This window comes from Anoplophora glabripennis, unplaced genomic scaffold (genome assembly GCF_000390285.2).
Source record: "Anoplophora glabripennis isolate ALB-LARVAE unplaced genomic scaffold, Agla_2.0 scaffold233, whole genome shotgun sequence".
NCBI lineage: Eukaryota > Metazoa > Arthropoda > Insecta > Coleoptera > Cerambycidae > Anoplophora > Anoplophora glabripennis.
The window spans coordinates 402,891-422,918 of NW_019416413.1; the positions used below are offsets into that span (position 1 = coordinate 402,891).

General features: G+C 29.6%; 1 protein-coding gene across 2 annotated transcripts in view; it reads left to right on the top strand.

Moving 5' to 3' along the window:
* LOC108908513 (WD repeat-containing protein 37) overlaps positions 1 to 20,028 on the top strand; it is a 59,529-nt gene that overhangs the window by 33,223 nt on the left and 6,278 nt on the right. For both annotated transcript variants that reach the window (XM_018712570.1, XM_018712571.1), the window contains exons 6-7: positions 5,059 to 5,287; positions 16,445 to 16,583. In XM_018712570.1, the coding sequence (XP_018568086.1) occupies positions 5,059 to 5,287; positions 16,445 to 16,583 (368 nt within the window). The remainder of the gene's footprint in view (positions 1 to 5,058; positions 5,288 to 16,444; positions 16,584 to 20,028) is intronic.

The window sequence follows — 20,028 nt, forward strand, 5'->3', positions numbered from 1 at the left end:
TTGTACCTAGCCTTATTTGAAACAATATTGAAAATCTGCAAACACATCTTCATTGACACTTTTTGCCCTCTATCCGATTTCTTATACAACGTTTCGCCTTTCCGGGGCTATCATCAGGTTAATTTTTTTAAGTATAGTTGCAGTTTTGGTAGCAATTCATGATGTTTTTCACATACAACAAACAGCAAGTTTAAATTTTAACATTTCGTTCTGTATTTGACCTTCCATCTTCAGGTGTCCAAACTTCCAAATCTCTTTATTTTGGATCAGTTAAATGTTTAGAAGGCTTTTTTATAAGGGTTTAAGCCAAACTTCATTAAAATACTAAGTTTCAAAAATATGAAATAGTTATTTTTTCTTTGACACCATTTCTTAGTAGTTACATCAAAAGAGAAATGGGGTCAAAAAAAACAACTATCTCATATTTTCGAAAGTTAGTATTTTAAACGTAAGTTTGGTTATCTCACAATTTTTTTTAATTTAGCATTTAAACGTAAGTTTAACCCTTACAAAAAGGTCTTCTAAATATTCTACTGAGCCAAAACTCAAAACAAAGAGATACAAATCTATGTTAGGACACCTGAAGATGGAAGGCCAAATAAAGAACGAAACGTTAAAATTTAAACTTGTTGTTTGGTGTGTGTTTGACAAGAAAAAATAAATAAATTATATTTTTAAAAATTTCAGTTTTTCCCAAATAAGTATTTCAAAAATAAATTGAGATATTCTTGACTTCTTGGTACCATATTTTTAGCCTCCTAATTGCGTAATTTTGTTCTAATTTAACCAAATTTGTAAGTATCTCTTATAGAGAAGGGAAAAGATTGGATCTTTTAACTTTGAGGGCTTGAACCCGGTTTAAACCCATTTGAAAAGACCCGGTTTAAACCCAAACCCTCTTTTTAACTGTTTTGTATAAAAAGGTTAGTTATCAATTATGCAATCAAAGAATTTCCAAACTATGTCTTTGCCTCGACGCATTTATTAATATTAGGTACAGAATTAAAAATTAAAATTCTTAAAAACCTGAGATCTTTCCAGTACCTAAGTAGGGTGGGGTCAATATTTGACATTTTAATCTGCTTTGAGGCTATAAAATGGCGCGAAATTTAAACTATTGAAACGAGCGGGTCTAAATGAAAAGACCGGACCCGGTTTAAATCCTCACGACACAACTTTAATTTCTTATAATAAAAGAGAAGCGAGGCACCCATGGTGAGCCTCTTGAATGACTCACCCTGTATACATCGAGGAGTAACGCAGGGCAGCGAAGTTTTAGAGCCGCTATGTCGTATGTTATTCATTAACAGAAAATACAAAAATATATATTTTTGCAACGCTATAGGACATAAGGAGCATATTTGAAAAATATTTTGTTCTGGAATTCCCCGCCACATCAAACTTATATTTTTTGTAATGAAATATCACTTTATTCTGATATTTGCATTTAGTTCATTTTAAGAAGGCAAAAAAGGAAATGTAAAGACCTGGCTTGTATACCTAATGGAAACCCAAGAAAAGAAATTAATAACATTTTAAATTCAATGTTTTTTTTTTGTATTACACTAAGTGACTGAAGTGATAAGAGATAAGCAAAAGTTGATTGTTAAGACAATATGAAATTAAAATTGTGTTGGTTATATTAATATTCAAGAATGAATTACTTTTTTGGTCGTCACTTTTTTCATTAAATATCCAGTGGTTTTTTTCTTATCGGTAAGTAGCTACTGATTTGTAGATTGAAAAAGAGATCTACCTGAGCTAGACTAATTGAAGCTACCAAGGCTACAACATAAATAACGATTTTATGTGGGACACCCTGTACGTAAAATTTAATCTTTATTCTTAATAAAGAAAAATTAGTACATATTATTGGTTTTTTATGCGTTATATTTTCGTACTACTTAAGCTTTACAAAATCTTATTACTTAGGTACTTTTAAAAAATTACCCATATTTATATATCAAAGACTAGCTGACCCGGCAAACGTCTTGCCATCTTGTGGAACTGTGGATGGAACAAAATAATATAAAAATCGCGATTAAAAATCAGGGGTTGATCGTATAAGGGTGAAAATTTAGAACTGTATGTATTTTTCAATGCTGAATCATGAAAAAATAAAAACAGAAAATTTTGTCCAAAANTAAAATTGAGAGAAGTATTCACCAGTTTTTTGAACACCCTGAACACTTCATGGATCTAAAATAGACCCTCCAAAGCTGCTTCCTTAAAATTATTTTTTTATTGCTAATATTAAGTTTCTACGCTATGCCTGCATTTTCACTAAAATTGAAATATCTCACAAACTGTAAGTCCTAGGTATGCAGAGCTTCACCAATTTTTTAATGGTGCTTTCAAAAATGCAGTAAAACACAGGGCGTTCCATTTAAAAATACATAACTTTGATATGGTACGCTTTTCCTGGACACCCTGTATATTTCAAAATATTTTTAAAATGTAGCCGTAATCAACCTACACATACCCACCTAAACAGGTTTCTATAACATTTGCCGTTTGGTCCCTAGCGACTGAGGCGTTACTGGTGGCCCACCCTGTATAATTCCTTTGTTAAAATAAAAACTAATATACTTTTTCATAAAAATAAATTTGTATATTATTATAAAATAATAGCTGTTTTACATTGCGAATTTATTCATGAATTAACTCATGAAGTCGCTTCGTGAAGACATTGGATAAGTGTAATAAATCTGCTGTCAAATAACTTCGTGAAGTTCAGAAATACCAACCCAACAAATTTTCAGCCTCAGATCAATAATGAGGTTATGTTATTGGCATATGTAAATAATTGTGTGGCGTCGTACTGCTTTTGTATTGTTTTTACTGATCTATTGCTTACAAAAACTAATATTTATAACAGTGTCAAAACGGTACTGCTGTTGTACCATTACGTATATGTGGAAAGGTAAGACATTTTTTTGAGTGAAATTTGAAATTTATTGGCTACTTTGATTTGTTGGTAGAACTGATTTATGTGTCAAAGTAATCCACAGTCTGTAGCAGTGTAAAATCAATCCCTTTATGGATTAATTTGTCAATTAATTCATGAACAACTTCATGAACTTATTCATGAGTAAATTGCCAGTGTAAGACAGCTATTAGAAATGAGGAATAATAAACAATGCGACTAATTTAAAAGGAAACGGTTTAGTAAAATGGAATATTTTACGTTTTTTGTATTACTGCAATGTGTCAGAATTGAAGGATTGTTTTCCTTAATCAAATTTAAGGAAATTTTCTTATACAGATTACCTACGACGAAACGCACAAACTTTAGGCGGACATTCCTGAGATGAAAATAAGTTTTTTCTTGTTTAATTTAATTTATTTTACTTATTTTTACCTAAAGGATGACACTTTGAAGCTTATGCACTTCCTCGTGAGACAGCCTATATAAATGTATGTCCTTAAGACCTTCCTTTTTGAAATAAATAAAAACTGTTGGCTCTCCACATATCTTCTGAACAAATAAAATCTTAAAAAATAATTTAGTGTTATAAAGGAAAATATTACCAGCATACATCAAATCTGTGTCCCTGGTTTGAACTGAAACTTAATTATTTCTTATTGAACTATTGTGTACCCAATTGTTTTTAAACGTGGACACTATGTGATACAACTGAAGAACAAATGGTTCTCTAACAAAATATTCTTTAATTTTAACGAGGAAAATGCTATGTTTAGTTTAGTTCACAGTGAATTATAATGGCGGTTTTCCACTAAACGGATAGTTGAGTTTATGTCCTGTTTGTGTTTTCTAGAACCTGAAAAACAAAAACAAAACTGAAACAAACCCAAAACTCTTGTTTCCATCAAGCGGGCGACATTTTGTTCGAGTTTTATTTTTGTTTTCGGTCCTTTTCCACTGGTTGTCGCGAAGAAGTCAGAACACATTTTTCCAATAACCAACCCGACATGTTTAGAGAAGATTTTTTTATTCTTAGTTATGGCTGGTTTATACTGAAGTCCATGGAAAAAAAGGAAGTGTATATATGTATGGTTGAAGTGTTTACTTGGTTAGTTAGTATACTAGCCGAGTAAATACCTTAACCGTACGTATATATTTTTTAATAGCTATGTTCCATTAATGATTAAAATATTGTTTTTGGGAAGAAGAAAACGCCAACATAGATATTGGGTTGGATCACTTAAATAGAAAACACAACATGACCGTTTCCACTAAACAGACTTGAGTGTCAAAATACGTCGAAACCTTTTGATGTGACCGCTTTCGAGCGGGACCCGAAAAACAAAACTCCAACTGTCGCAAAACACGCCAGTCTTCAAAAAGTTTGCGAAAAGTTACAGTTCCGTTTTATTCGACACGAGTTTGTGTTTTGTCCATTTAGTGGAAAACCGCCTTAACATAGCAAATTATTAAGTTTTTAGTTGCTTCCGCCGCAACATATGTATTCTTTTCAAAATTTGTCACTGTCACAGATGATGGTTTGACAAGTACTGGTAAAATATTCTCATCTTATTTTAGTTTTTTAAATATTTCTAGGCATTTGTAACAAATGTTGAATATAAATTAAATGAATTGATAAGAAAATTCATGGAAATTTAATTAGTTGGGTGTTTCGATAAGAAAATCTACTAATGAAAAAACTATATCACTTTTGTATCGACTAAGCTGTGAGTGAGTAAATCCATACCCTATTTACTTTGTTTTGTTGCCATACATACTATGGGTAGCGCTTTTTATTTAAAATCGATAAATATTCCATGCTTGTTTCTGTATTAATTTGGAATTTTGCATATTTCAAACTTCCGTAACTCCCAATAAAATATCAAAGCAATGCCATCTGATCCATATTTCCCTTAATCAGAATTTCAAGGACAACTATAAATGGTAAAAAGAATAGGGTTGACATTAAAAGAATTGTGAAGAGAGAGGAGTGAGAGATAAAATAAAAACCTTCATAAAAGATGCTCGTTTAAGAGTTGTCCTTTTTTAGTGTTTTAACTATAAATATACAGGGAATTTTATATTTAAAACATTCTACAGTTCACATAATATACATATTATTTGTCTTCCAGAAGGGCCAGTCTTCTGAAGAAGAACTAGAAGGTGATGAAATTGACAATAAATCTGACGCTAATAGAATATGTTCCTTACGAACACCTTTCCTAGAATTGTCTGGTCATAGTGGAGCTGTATCTGCTGCTGAATGGCTTGCTGGAGCCGATCAAATCATAACTGCATCTTGGGACCGCCTGGCTCTTTTACATGATGTCGAAACCGGTTCAATTTTAACCACACTAGCAGGTATGTCCATCTATGTGAACTTCAGCTAGAAATTATAAAGCATTAAGTAACCTAATGCACAAGTAGTTTTTATAATTTATATGTTAAGTATTCAGCAATGAACTAAACTATTCAACTTAAATCTAATATCGGATGTCCCAAAGTTCACACAAGATTTGAATTTTGCGCCATTTGTGCGGTAAAGGGTTTCCAACTAAAAAAAAAAAGACAGAGTGACAGCTGACAGTTCAGGGTTACGGAGCACGAAAGAACGCGTTTTCTTTGTTGAGCAATATTTTAAAAATAACGAAAGTTTAGCTGCTACAATTCGCAATTTTCATACAGAATATGGTCAGAATAATAATTAACTTCCTCAACTGTGAAGAGTTTCATTGAAAAATTCAGGGAAACTGGATCAATTAGTGATCTTAAACACTCTGGCCGTTCACAAGTCGTTGAACACAAAACATTGAAACAGTTCGTGATAGTGTTGCTGAGAGTCCAGGAACATCAATTCGACACTGTTGTAACCTGAGGGGTCATTTCTTTATTTAACCATCTACCGTTATGACCAGTGTCTTAACTTGCAAAAGAGTTTAACATTTACTTCTCGGAAGGGAGTTTAATTATCATCTACACTTTAATTAATACCTACATGGGAACTTAGAAGTGTTGTACGTTCAGAGAATGAATTTTAGACACTTACCGTACATCGCATCACGAAGAGTATATTCCAAGTGTTGGTTGTACAGAGTGTTCCACTCTCACTCGATGAACACTTAGTTCGGAAGAGCAAGAAAACACCAAAACATCGAGGAAGGTTTTTAATAACAATAAAAAACAAAACAAACAAACAAAATAATGGGGACACAACGGATTCGAACAAACATTATTAATTAATTTACACGCGATAACGCAATCCGAGATTCGGGGAACCCAACACGAATTCATAGCAAAATTTGAAAAGATTTTATCCATTATTAAATTAACCCGGGACTGTAAAATTAAGAAAACTGCTCAGTATGGAACCCAAGGAGAAACTGTTTTTTTGTTTTTTTTTGGAGATCTCTCCCGACTTCAACACCTCGCTACGACACGCCCATTTCTGGGGTCCAAAAGAGTATGTTCTTATCTTATTGGTGGGTTCCCTGAATTCCAGGATTTGGAATGGCTTAACTATATCCTGTTAATACCTAATTGACTGAATTTACAATTGTATGGATAATTTTATGACTAAACTGAACTTACAAGTAACCCTACACCTTTCTCTTGTCACTCCGTATAGCGGGACGGATTAGTCAATCTCGTTTAATCTATTCTTATAGCTTGGAAAATCCACTTAAAAATCAGCTATTTGATCTATTATTATTTTCCTCACAACATTCTAACAACTTATTTAAATATCTTGGAATACCTACTTATTTTCGAATGTATTTCGCGCGTTATTAGAAATATTGATTTTTTTCCCTTCACCATGGGCTAAACCGACGCAGTTAGTCGATACCAAATGCCCAACACATGGCCCCAATGATCTAAGTCTACTTGTTCAAAATCATTGCTAGATTTCATGAGGCCTTCTCCGAAGGACTGGGATGGTCGAGCTTTGCAAGTTTATCACTCCCGGTGATGAGAGGCACCAGTTTTTCAACGACTTTATAGCGATGCTAAACCTCCTTGAAGACCCTTAACTTTTCAATAATTATTGTTGACTGAGTTGGCCCATCCGTTCCAAGAACTAACAAATAATCTATCACTAGTCCCGGCTTTTGTTACACCGTAGTCAAAAATTGGACATTTCGAGAAGCTGTGTGCAGCATATTTCACTAAAAATTTGCATCTTCATGCTTACAAAATACAATTGACAGGAATAATAGTTAACAGTGCCAGTTTTATGTGCCTAAATTGCAATATATGGATATAGACTGCATGTGGTTTCAACAAGACGGTGCCACATGCCATACAGCCCGAGAAACAATTCAGTTTCTGCATGAGTAATAATTTCCCATTTTGGTGATCAAAATTACCTGCCCAGATCATCACTTTTTTCTCTGGGGTGTTTTTGAAGTCTAAGTCTCAACAAACCCACAACCACCCACGCCTTTAAAAGGAAAATTGAACACTGTATCAACGAAATTCATCCGCATTTATGTAAAATGGTCATGGAAAATTTTGACAAAAGAGTGTGTATGTGGCAGCAAAGCAAGGCCTTTTACCCGATATGCTTATTCCATGCAGAACCCTATACTGTATACTTCATGAATCAATAAAAAATTAACAATTTTTAATTGAAAATCTGCGTTTTCTATAGAAATTACTCCTTGCGTGAATTTTGGGACACCCTACAAAAAATTTTAAATTAGATGCTTAAAAAACTTATCAAAAAGTGGCCGTATAATTGTAACAGTGTCGGATAAACAACTAAGAAATATGTTTATTGCACTTTTATAATTTTAATCAGTAACATGTCTTTCAATAAGATCGTTTCCAATTTTTTTAATATTAATTTTGTCATGCATTAAAAATACAAAATATTTATTTTTAACCGCCTCAGATGACATAATTGATGGAAGTTTGCGCATTACAATTATTTTTTTTAGCAACTCTAAAGACAAATATACAATCCTCTATTCTATGATTCTGATAGAAATAAATATTGGCATTGGCATTTTGTTGCAATTAAATTTAGTCTAGTGTAGATTTACACTTAAGGACGGGATTTTGTACAAAAAAATATCGCCCAGTGTGAGTCACGAAGCGGGACCCCGGCAAGTGCTGCTCTAGCCTCTAGCGGCCAACGCTTCAAGCTGTGTTTTTTTAACCAAACGACGAACAAGTCTAATAATTTACCCTGGACCGATTTTCCAGGAACGGCTCCAATTTGTGTACATATAATCTTATAAGGAAAGAGAGTAAAGATTTTATTAATCAGTAATAGATTATCAAGGACAATAATATTTTTTTTATTAAGTAGGCAATAATTTTTAGTTAATAAGCTTAAACAATCTTATAATTACTATTCCTTCATTATAAAAGCAGAAATACGATTTTTAAAATTACATGTAGTTTCTTCTTCAAAAGTGACCTTAAAACAAGTATAACATGGAATAGTCAACAGTCTAATGTTTATATTTTCACATTAACAATCCGATAATGTAAATTAACTGCTATTTTCAGTAAAAAAATATATACCTAACCTGAAATATTTTTTTACTTTGACGAGTCGTTTTAACTTAAAAACACTGCTTAATTACTAAAATATATAGAATCTTGCTACTAATTGCGTTTGGAGAATAATATGTATAGGCATAAAATATATATATAATATTACTGTATGTATTTAGTCCATTGAAATGAAGGCTGAACCTCCATTTTTTCCTCTGTCGATCAAACCTGGGCGCAAATATGTTTTCGACCCTCAGGAATCCGAATCCGCAAAAATTTTTGACCTAGGTGATCAGGCAAGGGGTCAAAAGGTCAAAAAACCGTAAAAAATAAGGTTTTTCGCAAATATCTCGTAAACTACGGCAAGTAGCAAAAAAATAATTGCACCATCGTGTTCCCAGGGAAATTTTACATCGATTTTATGCTATTGCTTATTAAAATTAAATAAATTTATGTCATGTTTTGGACAATTACTAAGCAATATAATGCGATTTCAAATATAATTAGCCTGCAGTTATAGTGGATCTGAATTCAATTGCCAGATACACTATTTTTTTTGCTACTTACTTTAATTTTTAAATGGAAAACCAAAAATAATACTAATGAAGAACAGAAAAAAAACTTTTTTAGAACGAAATACTTATTGCAAAAATGAAATATAGTGCTCTGAAAAATCGACTTGTAAAGCTTATTCTACAAATACTTGTTCATAAAAAAGTCAAAATTTGTATAAACAATTGTTCCCAGAATGACAACTTTTTATTTCTAAATTTTGAAGACTTTTGAGGAATTGAATAATGAATAAAATAAGCCTAGTAGTCCGGGCGAATTAGGTTTTTTTTCAAAAATCGGGCCTAAATCTAATCTAAATAAATTTTAGTGTCATCTAGACACTTGAAGGAACACAGGAAAATTTGGAAAATAATTTTTAACTTGACTTTTGTTAAAGTTATTCAATTGTTAATGAACTAATTTTTCGTGGACTTAATCTTTCATAAAATTTGTTGTAAAAGTTTAAATAATGTATCTAAAAATTTTTTTCTTTCTCGAAGGTCTTTTTATATACATAATAAACAAGATTCCGTTGTAAAAGTTTATAACAGTTTTTTCATTTGTTTATAATGATTTTTAAAGTTAACAAAAAATGAAAAATCCGGGAAATGTTATAAATTTTTTTTTTACCAAATGTTTGATTTTACTTGTTTTTCTATTAATATATTGCGTTTATTAACTTAGCTATAACAAATTTATAAACAAATGGACAAGTTTAATATTTTTGAAACATTTTTTTGCTATTTTATTGTCTTGGTAAAATAATGATTTTTAAAAACAAAAATTTTTCTTGAATAAATTTTTTAATTGTTTATAATCGTTTTTTTGATTTATTTGTCATTTAAATTATTTATTAAGAATTTTTTTTTAAATCATCATTTGCTATTATCAATATAATTACAAAAAAAAAATTATTCAAATTTTCATTGTTTATTTTATAACTCAAAAGTTCATTGTATTCCGTAAATATCTTCCAGGCTGCACAATTGGTTAAAATTTTGAGTTTCTGCTCTTACAAAAGTTAAGTGTTTAATTAAAAATAGACAAAATTGAAGAAAACAACAAGAAGAATATAAAATATTGACATTAGTTAGAAAAAAAGTACAGAAAATCCAGAAAATGTACCCTTAATCGTGTGATAATTTAAACAAATAAAAAAACATCGTAAACAAATGGAATAAAAAATATAAAAAAATTTTTATTGAGTAGTCCAGTAGTTACTCTATAAAATTGTCTTAAATAGTGGAATCCGTAACTTCAATAGTTTAAAAGTTTTAGTCATTTAAAGAATTAGATAATGCATTTTTTTATATACAAATGTTTATAAAAATATAACCATTGTAGATATGAAGCAGGTAAAAAAATTCATGTTATAGATCAATAAATTATCTAAAAGATCTACCTGAATGTCAAAGACCGTATCATCAATAATTTAGAAATTATAACAATTTATAAGTTTATCAAATAGGTGACCGTTTCAGCTTTGATGTGATAAAGTATTTAAAAATGCAATAAAAATTAGAAAAAAATGTTATTTACCACTTTGATGCACATAGCTGTATTTATAATTCGTTAAAGTTACGAAAAAAAAATAAAATGAAAATCAGAATTTGTTTATAACAAATTGTTTATAAAATAAACAATGAAAATTTGAATAAATTTTTTTTTTATAATTATATTGATAATAGCAAATGATGATTTAAAAAAAAATGATTTCTTAATAAATAATTTAAATGACAAATAAATATAAAAATCGATTATAAACAATTAAAAAATTTATTTAAGAAAAATTTTTGTTTTTAAAAATCATTAATTTACCAAGACAATAAAATGGCAAAAAAATGTTTCAAAAATATTAAACTTGTCCATTTGTTTATAACAAATTTATAAACAAATAACGTTAAAATTTTTTTAGCTAAGTTAATAAACGCAATATATTAATAGAAAAACAAGTAAAATCAAACATTTGGTAAAAAAAAATTTTTATAACATTTCCCGGATTTTTCATTTTTTGTTAACTTTAAAAACTCATTATAAACAAATGAAAAAACTTTTATAAACTTTTACAACGGAATCTTGTTTATTATGTATATAAAAAGACCTCCCAGAAAGAAAAAAATTTGTAGATACATTATTTAAACTTTTACAAGTTTTATGAAAGATTAATTCATTAACAATTGAATAACTAAGAAAAGTCAAGTTAAAAATTATTTTCCAACTGGGCTGTGTTCCTTCAAGTGTCTAGATGACACTATAATTTATTTAGATTTTTAAATTAATATCGAATACTATAAAAAAATTATTTTGTGTTGCACACTTTGCTTGGAGGCGACGCGACGATGCGGAAACCGCCGCGCGAAGCCATATTTTCAACGTCAAATTAAAATTATAAATAATGGAGCTACAATTCCGGGAGTCCTGACTTATTTTGCTGAAATTTTCTCCTCTTTCAGGATCTTTTTTGAAATTTCAGCTATCTTCAATATTTTTTTAGTTATAGCTAAAAAAGGAGACTCCCTTTTTTCTCTTCGTTTTTTGTTTATAACAATTGCTATTTTTAATTGCGGATAAATTAAAAAATACTTCTTTCTCAGAATTTAATTCCGAATCCAATGTACTAACAACCATATTTTTAGGATTACAATAACTATTTTTCGCAGAAAACTCACTTCTCGACTAGACTAGTGGTTTCCTTCTTATCGGTAAGTAGCTACTGATTTGTAGATTGAAAAAGAAATCTACCTGAGCCAGACCAATTTTTAAGCTGTAAATTTATTTTGAAACTACCAAGGCTACAACATAAATAACGATTTTATGTGGGACACCCTGTACGTAAAATTTAATCTTATTCTAATAAAGAAACATTCGTACATATTATTGGTTTTTTATGCGTTATATTTTCGTACTACTTAAGCTTTACAAAATCTTATTACTTAGGTACTTTTAAAAAATTACCCATATTTATAAATAAAAGATAATATCAGACCATTATAAGCCCCGTATTCTTTAAATAGTGTTTTCCGCAAAAACAAATAATTTCAAACATTTAATAACTGAATATTCTAAAGCTTATCAAATAATAGGAATGTTATGTCATGCCACCTGAGTATTTTCAAAGACGCCGCAGTAAAACGAATAAACAGGTGCAAAAAACGATCAAATCAATAAGGTTTTAGGTACTGAAATCTACGAAAATACTATCTTTTTTATATATAATTCCACATGTAAATATTCTTATAACATTTACTTGCTTAGTCCTACATATAAAATTGTTTACTTTTATTTATAAGTACGTGAAAATAATTGTTAAAGTGTGGGGTTAGGATAACATCAAACGCATGTTTTACAAACGCTTTTTTTAGTTATTATTTTATTTGGGTAAATTTAAATGGTAACAATGAATAAACAAAACATCAAGGATTTTATTTTTGTGTTTACTTTTGTTCTACACGTTTTACTTTTAAAGATTTCAGTACCTAAACACGCCAGAAATTTCAGTATTTCTCGGCCAAGAATATGGCCACCTTATGCTTTATTTTAGCACGCATTTTTAATAAGCCAACTCTGTGTTTTCGCTTTCATTTTCAAGGGTAGCGACACCTGTGACAAAGTATACAAACTAATTATAGCTACAAATTCTTGTTTGAGATAGAAAATCACTACAATTCTGGTTTAAGTATAGAATAAACATGGAGTCCTGTATAAAATGTTGTCATCTTACTTGAGGACACAAATTATAGAATTGTTAATAAATATTAATCTGAAAATTAAATACAAATGATCCTAAGTGTCCGTTTTAGTGAGTGAAGTAGTTTGGTTATTGTGCCTGACTTAGTTCCGTCGTAAATGCAATATATTGTCAGACTAACAGTATGGTTAAAATTGAGGTACTTTGGGATTTATTTAAATTATTCTTCTGTTCTCATGAGCATTGAAATTTATTTCACTCACTAGCGGGAACCATTGCGAATACATTGATATATAATAATATTCAATTATGTTAGTTTCTTCGACGATTTGTGTCCTCATCTGAAGCTCTGTTACATGGTAAAAATATACATACTAAATCGCCCCCTTAAGCAATCATTATCTACAGGCATACTATTGGCCATTAGTTTTGTAAACTAGGCTTCGATATGGGTTCGTAGGCTGAAGGTTTCCTCCATAGAGGGCCTATATACTAAGAGCTCGATTCTTGACGGTGAGAGAATAGAATGCTCCCTGGGGAACGTACCCTCATTTCGCTCTACTACTGTACTATCACAAAATTCATACTGTATTCTCGACACAAGGGGATTGAGCCATGAAAGTGAAGAACGAGGAACAATGTTGTCAAATGTACCGACCAATCAGAAAGCAGTAAATAGGTGGTAGAATGAAAACTAGTGATGTCATGAAATAAGTGCTACTTTATTTAGTTATTGTTTTTTGTCTGTCAGTGTCAGGTGCAGTCTAAAGAGGAAAGAAAAGAGAAATTAATAATAAAACCGAAGCTAAATCCAATAAGTTTTAAACAAAAAGAACTTCTGATAGAATATATTGAGGGTAAAAACAAATATATACTGGAAAGTTAACACCCAGCTACACTAAGGAGAAAATGACGGCTAACTAGGAAGAACTTACAAATATTTTAATACTATATTAGGCAGATCCATTTTATTCTATTATTATTTTATTTGTGTACTGTACAATCCTTCAAGTAAACACAAATTATACGAACGTTTCCTCAAAGTTCTCGAATGATATCACCACAAAACAATAACTAGAAATATTACAGACAGATTGCAAAATTCGTAATTTGTGAAATATGTTAAAAAAATATAGGGTTAGGTTTAATAGTCCCTGCCTGTTCCCCCGAAAATATCAGTATAAGAAATAGGGAACAATTCTTCTATCATTACTCAATAGAACATCATTCAAGAATACCGATTAATGAGTTTTAGTAGAGACATACCCCCCTTTCTCTCGTTTCTTCTACTCTCTATAATTCAAGAATAAAGTCCTAAGTTGTTGGCTGTTGTTAGTATTGCTAACTTAATACAAAATAAGACATGAAAAAATGACCAAATGAAATGAAAGTTGCTAATTCTGAAACTTGACAGTAAATATGTCATCATTCCAACACTATTATTATTATATGGAATTCCAACTATAAATAAATGATTTAGTGACTTTATTTTTTAAGTAGGTATTTTATATATACATCAGATTGACCTATTGACAGCGACATTCACCTGATAAGTACCTACCTAATATTAATGTATTAGTTGACACAATTTCTTTTTTGATTATGCATAAAAGTAAGTCCAAGTATTTGATTTATTTAAGATAGATCCAGTAATATTTTTTCATCCATGAATCAAGAAGATCCAAAATGTAGATATGTATATTATAAAATATTTCCAGTCAAAACATTTTATAGATTTATGATATTTATAACACCAAAAGTAAACAAAATAATGTGTCTTACTTTTGATCTAGTTTTGTACTGGAAATTGAATGAAATATAACTTAAAAATGCACACCCACATTTTGATGGAAATATTTATATTTTTATTCATGGCAGATTATACATATATTCATAAATAAAATCGATTACACTTTGAAATTAAGTTTATCTATAGTTAATTATATTCATTTCTTTTGTTAGATAAATAATCTGTATCATGGAAATAATTGATTTTTTCCTAAACCCAAATTAAATTATGGGATAAATTTTGTCCTGTTGTACAAATCTTCATTTTTCAACTAGTTTTAACTTATTAAATTATTATCAGGGAATACTAACATATATACAGGTATATGTATAATAACCTTAGCATATATTACAAAATTGCAATCAGTAAATTTAAGAGATTATTAGAAATATTAAAAAAATAAATAGGTGTGTAAATTAGAAACGATATTACATAATATAAAATACTGGTATATGAAATCAATTAAATGTACTCCAAGTCACATAGAAGAGAATGATGACTATGTTTAACTATTTGATTTTTGTAAATTAATAATACTCTCATCCTGAATAAATAATAATCACTCTCTGTCTGTTATTCTAATGTCAATTATTTTTTTAATTTGCAATTTGTAATTCAGTATTATGTGTTGAGGTTTATTATACAAGATGGTCCTAAATTATCTCCTAAATTAAAATACAAGTTATTCGTTGTTTAACTTTAGACTTGGGGCATCCAGACTCTTAATTTACTCAGTTTAATTCATATCTGACACATTGGGTAAGGGGTCATTTTAATGGGTAGTAATGGTACTTTTTTATTTTTACTCCATTTAATTTTTTTTAACAATATTGCTGTCTAGATGATTAGAGTAAAAAATTATTCTCGTTTAATCTTGATTTGACAATTCAAACCATTTTTGAGATATTCAGATTTACATATGAGGGTGCATTGTAAAATTTCATAATATCGATTGCATATGCTTTGAACTATCACAAAATTTGAACAACTTGCATAAAAAATTATTCTCATTTAATCTTGATTTGACAATTCAAACCATTTTTGAGATATTCAGATTTACATATGAGGGTGCATTTGTAAAATTTCATAATATCGATTGCATATGCTTTGAACTGTCACACAATTTGAACAACTTGCATAAAATAAGTATTTTAGCTGCATTATCGCTTGAAAAACTTATTTTTTGAAGGAAATAGAACCTTCAGGACTCTCATAAAAATATACTAGAAATGATATCATCGTTGTGCCCTCAAAAACATATGTATATTTTACCAAATTATTCAGTGGAGTTAAAAAACTGTTTCTTGGCCTTTTCTATTTAAGAATTACAACAATTTATTTTTAATTTTACTGCAGACAGTCACAATTCTGTAGAAAATAAGATGGCTCTTTTTAATCACATTATGTGATTTTATGTTTATCGAATTGTGACCTTTAACGCATTTTGCTGCTATCGCATTTTGAAGGTGCAATGACGAAATATATCATTTAGTGCAAATAATACATTTTTTAAATGATAACCAAAATTTTTGTTGCATGGAAATTGTTATTTGTATTCCTCAAAAACAGTGCAGTTTATCTAATTTAAACAAGAAATAAAGACGAATTACCCCCATGAAACTGCCATTTCCAAAAGATACGAGATTTGAATATTACTCGTAGTTCATACAGTAGTGCCCTGATGTCTTAAGTGTAAATTTAAATTATAAGATACCTACTTCTACACACCTTTAAGATATCATCCGAAACATGAAAGACAATTTTTTTTAATAGATAATTCGTTGTGAAAATATTGAGAAAGAATATTAGAACCACACCATATACTTCACTTTTCCCTTAATAAACTGAAACTAAGTGGATATAATTTTTGTACTGAAATATAAGGATTGTAATTTATCTTCTCATAATTTAATCAACATTTAGTACTGTACTGAATGTTTGACAAGTTGAATCCTAGTTGTTTCTTAACTTTATTACTTATATTTAGGACACGATCAAGAACTGAATCATACGGCAACTCATCCGACTCAAAAATTAGCAGTTACCTCGTCAAGAGATACGACATTCCGATTATGGGATTTTAGGGAAGTTGTTCATTCAGTTTCAGTATTTCAAGGCCATGCAGAGTAAGTACAAGCAATGTTTTAATGAAAATTATTTCATTTCAGTTTATTTTTGTCTCAGCTCATTCAGTATTCCCTATTTTTCAAACTATATTTATTGTTTTAAAATTGGTATAAATTTAGTCCATAATTGTTCTCTCTAATTATTATCCTGAGAATAGTGTAATTTTTGGGACATTATATATCATAAGGGGCCACATTGTAATAATATTTTCTACTATACAGGGTGTTCCGAAATTCATGTAACAAAATTTGGTCATAGATTCGTAAGACAAATTTAAGGGACCCGTATTTTTTCTTTTTGCCAACTGGCCCCCTCTTCTGGAGTTTCAGCCCCCTGAAATCTACCCCTAAGAAGTCTTTTTTATATCTCGAAACCATGTTGTACGAGAGAAATTTGATACACAGGGGTTTGGAACCAGAAAAATTTGGTCGCAAATTTGATTTTTATTTAAATTATTAGTTAGCTAGAAAGCCATTGAATTTAGAAACTTTTTTGTCTCTTGATATTTGTTTCGTAAAACAATGTTTTTGAGGAAAATTATAAATCACAATTTGCATTCAATCACATTTTGAAATTTTTCTCGAAAACATTGCGTTTTACGAAAAAAGTATAGAGACAATAAGTTTCTAAATTTAATGGCTTGTGACCAAATTTTTTTGGCTTTAAAGACGAGGGGGCCCACGAAAAATTGTCTTAAGGAGGTTCCCCGCCAAAAAACCTAGCACCACAGATTCCACATGTCATAAAACCTCTGTGTACTAAATTTAGTGATTCTCGTACAACAGAGTTCTGACATATAAAAAAAAAAGATTATTCTTAGGGGCGGACTTCAGGGGGCTGTAACTCCAGAAGAGGGGGCCACTTGGCAAAAAAAAAAATGGGGGTCCTCTAAATTTGTTTTAAGAATCTTGATCAAATTTTGTTGCATGAATTTCGGGACACCTTGTACAGTAGTGGCTCATGAAAAATAAAGAGATTGGTCTTTTATAAAAAATAGGGCCCATATCATTTTTTAATGAATATTTGTAGGCATACAAGGAGCTCTTTCATTGCTAAAGATTGAACAAAATATGTGAAATAAAAAGATAAAATAGACAACCCTGCGATTTAAAAAAATGGTTGTGCATATTTACAAAATTTTTGTTTCGAAATCAACTTTTACATATAATATTTTTTTATTTGTTATTTTTCTATTTTTTGTTATGCTTTTCTCACAAAAGATATCAGTTATACCATTTATAAAAAATTTCAAGGTTTGAAAATAGCAAATTACTGCAATTCTCTTATTCTTGTTGTAAAGAAAATTTTGCATATATCGACGCTTTAGTACGAAAACATGCTATCTCAGATTTCGGTTGGAAAACATGCTATCTCAAATTTCGGTTGGAAAACATGCTATCTCAAAATAAGTTTGGAAAACATGCTAGCTCTGAACTTTAAGTAAAAACATGCTATCTCAGTTTGACTAGAAATTTAAGTTGACACATTGAATGATTGAACCATGCATTTTTCATAAACTTATATAGTATATTTTTCAAAAAGTAAAGAATATTTATGTTCAGGTAGGTACACTGTTTATTTAATTTTTTTTTATTTAACATTTTTCAATTAATTTTGTTAAGTTAATGTTATAAACGACAAAATTGTTAATTAAAAAAATAGAATAATATGCAGTATGCTGCAACACGTGCATTACTCGACGTTTTTTGAAATTACAAATTATAAAACAATAGTGTATACCTTAATATACTACCCTATCACCTGGTGTATTTATTGCCCAGAAACGGGTATTGAGATGTATTGCAGGTATTCCAAGTTATCACACGTGCAAAGCTTTGTTTAGGGAATTTGGTGTGTTAACTCTTACAGGATTATTAATGTTTGAACTGTGTATTTGTATTTTTAAAAATCGAGCAACATTCAAAATTAATAGGGACATTCACTCAATTAATACACGTCAAAATGGTGACTTCCGGATGCCCCTATATAAATTTAATATATCACGAAATTCTCCTAACTATCTTGGTTTGAAGCTTTTCAATCATCTGCCAGAAGAACTAAAGCGAATCCAGTTTTTTAAAAGTTTTGAATGTAAATTAAAGTTATTTTTAGTGGACAGATGTATTTATTCTGTAGATGAATTTCTGTCATCTTAGGTTAAGTAACATTGACTATTCCTATATATGTGTACACATGTCTTAAAGGAAAATAAATGCATTATTATTATTATTATTATTATTATTATTACATCTAATGACGTTGACCGTGCCACCCCCTGACCCCAGACAGCCTAACTTCATCTGAAACTGTGAGCACTGTCAACAATTAGACACACCCTCTTTCAAGAAACATAAATCTCAGGTAGTAAATGTCAATCTTTCACATTTAATTTTAACACTTTTGCAGTTTACAGAAAATATCCACATTTTATTTCAATATGCGTATTATTGTGTGATATTTTAAAACTTAAAATATATAAGATTTATATCATTCCCAGCCTACATAGTTATTCTATCTACACTTTTCGCATAACATTACATTTTGGAGAAAATTGTGCATGAACACGTTAGTAATAACTGATTTGCTGTTTTACTTTCACAAGAAACTGCATTATTTTAAGGTATTTGATATATACAGTGCTATTTTTTTAAAACCTGACATAGGCCAACTTTTTTATTTAAAGTAATATACTAGTACTTCCAAATGCAAAGTTGTAGGAAATAACTTGATTAAGAAAAATTTACAAATAATTCTTTCCAGATTTCTGCAGCAGCTACTAATACTTTTTTTAAATGGCAACACCGTATTTTTTTAACATAATTTGACAAACCTTCAAATTCTAAATAGAAAATGTTATGTCACATTTCTTTATTGGAGTAGCTCTTTTAAAACAATCAGCAAAAACAACAAAAATAATCTGTAGTCGTCAGGAACTAAAAGAAGTTAACATGGCTGAAAATTAGTGATGTAAAATAGCATGCTATTTAGTTTTGGGTGAAATATATCAAAATATATATCATTATATATATCAGATGAATTTTGTTAAAAAAAAACTATACTCAAATTAGTTTTTTCATATTGCTAATGCCTTGCTGATTAATTTGACACCAAATACATGTCATATATATGAACTTTTAGAAAAGTTATCAAGTGATCTTTATTTTTTTTCATATTTAGATTGGAATTTTTTATTTTTTTTATCATAATGACTTCTAATTTTTGTTGCGTACTACTGACTGTTTATAAGCAAGTACGCTGTTTATTAGCAATTTAGTTTTATCAACCCAGAAATAAAAAATGGGAAATTTCTAGAACAAGAAAATTTAGTCTTTGTATATCACAATACGTACTTAAAAAAAATTAAAGATAAAAATTGAAATAAAAATTATCAAAAACTTATGATAATAAAGAAACTGCTTTAAAGTAGTACTTAAAAATCTGAAA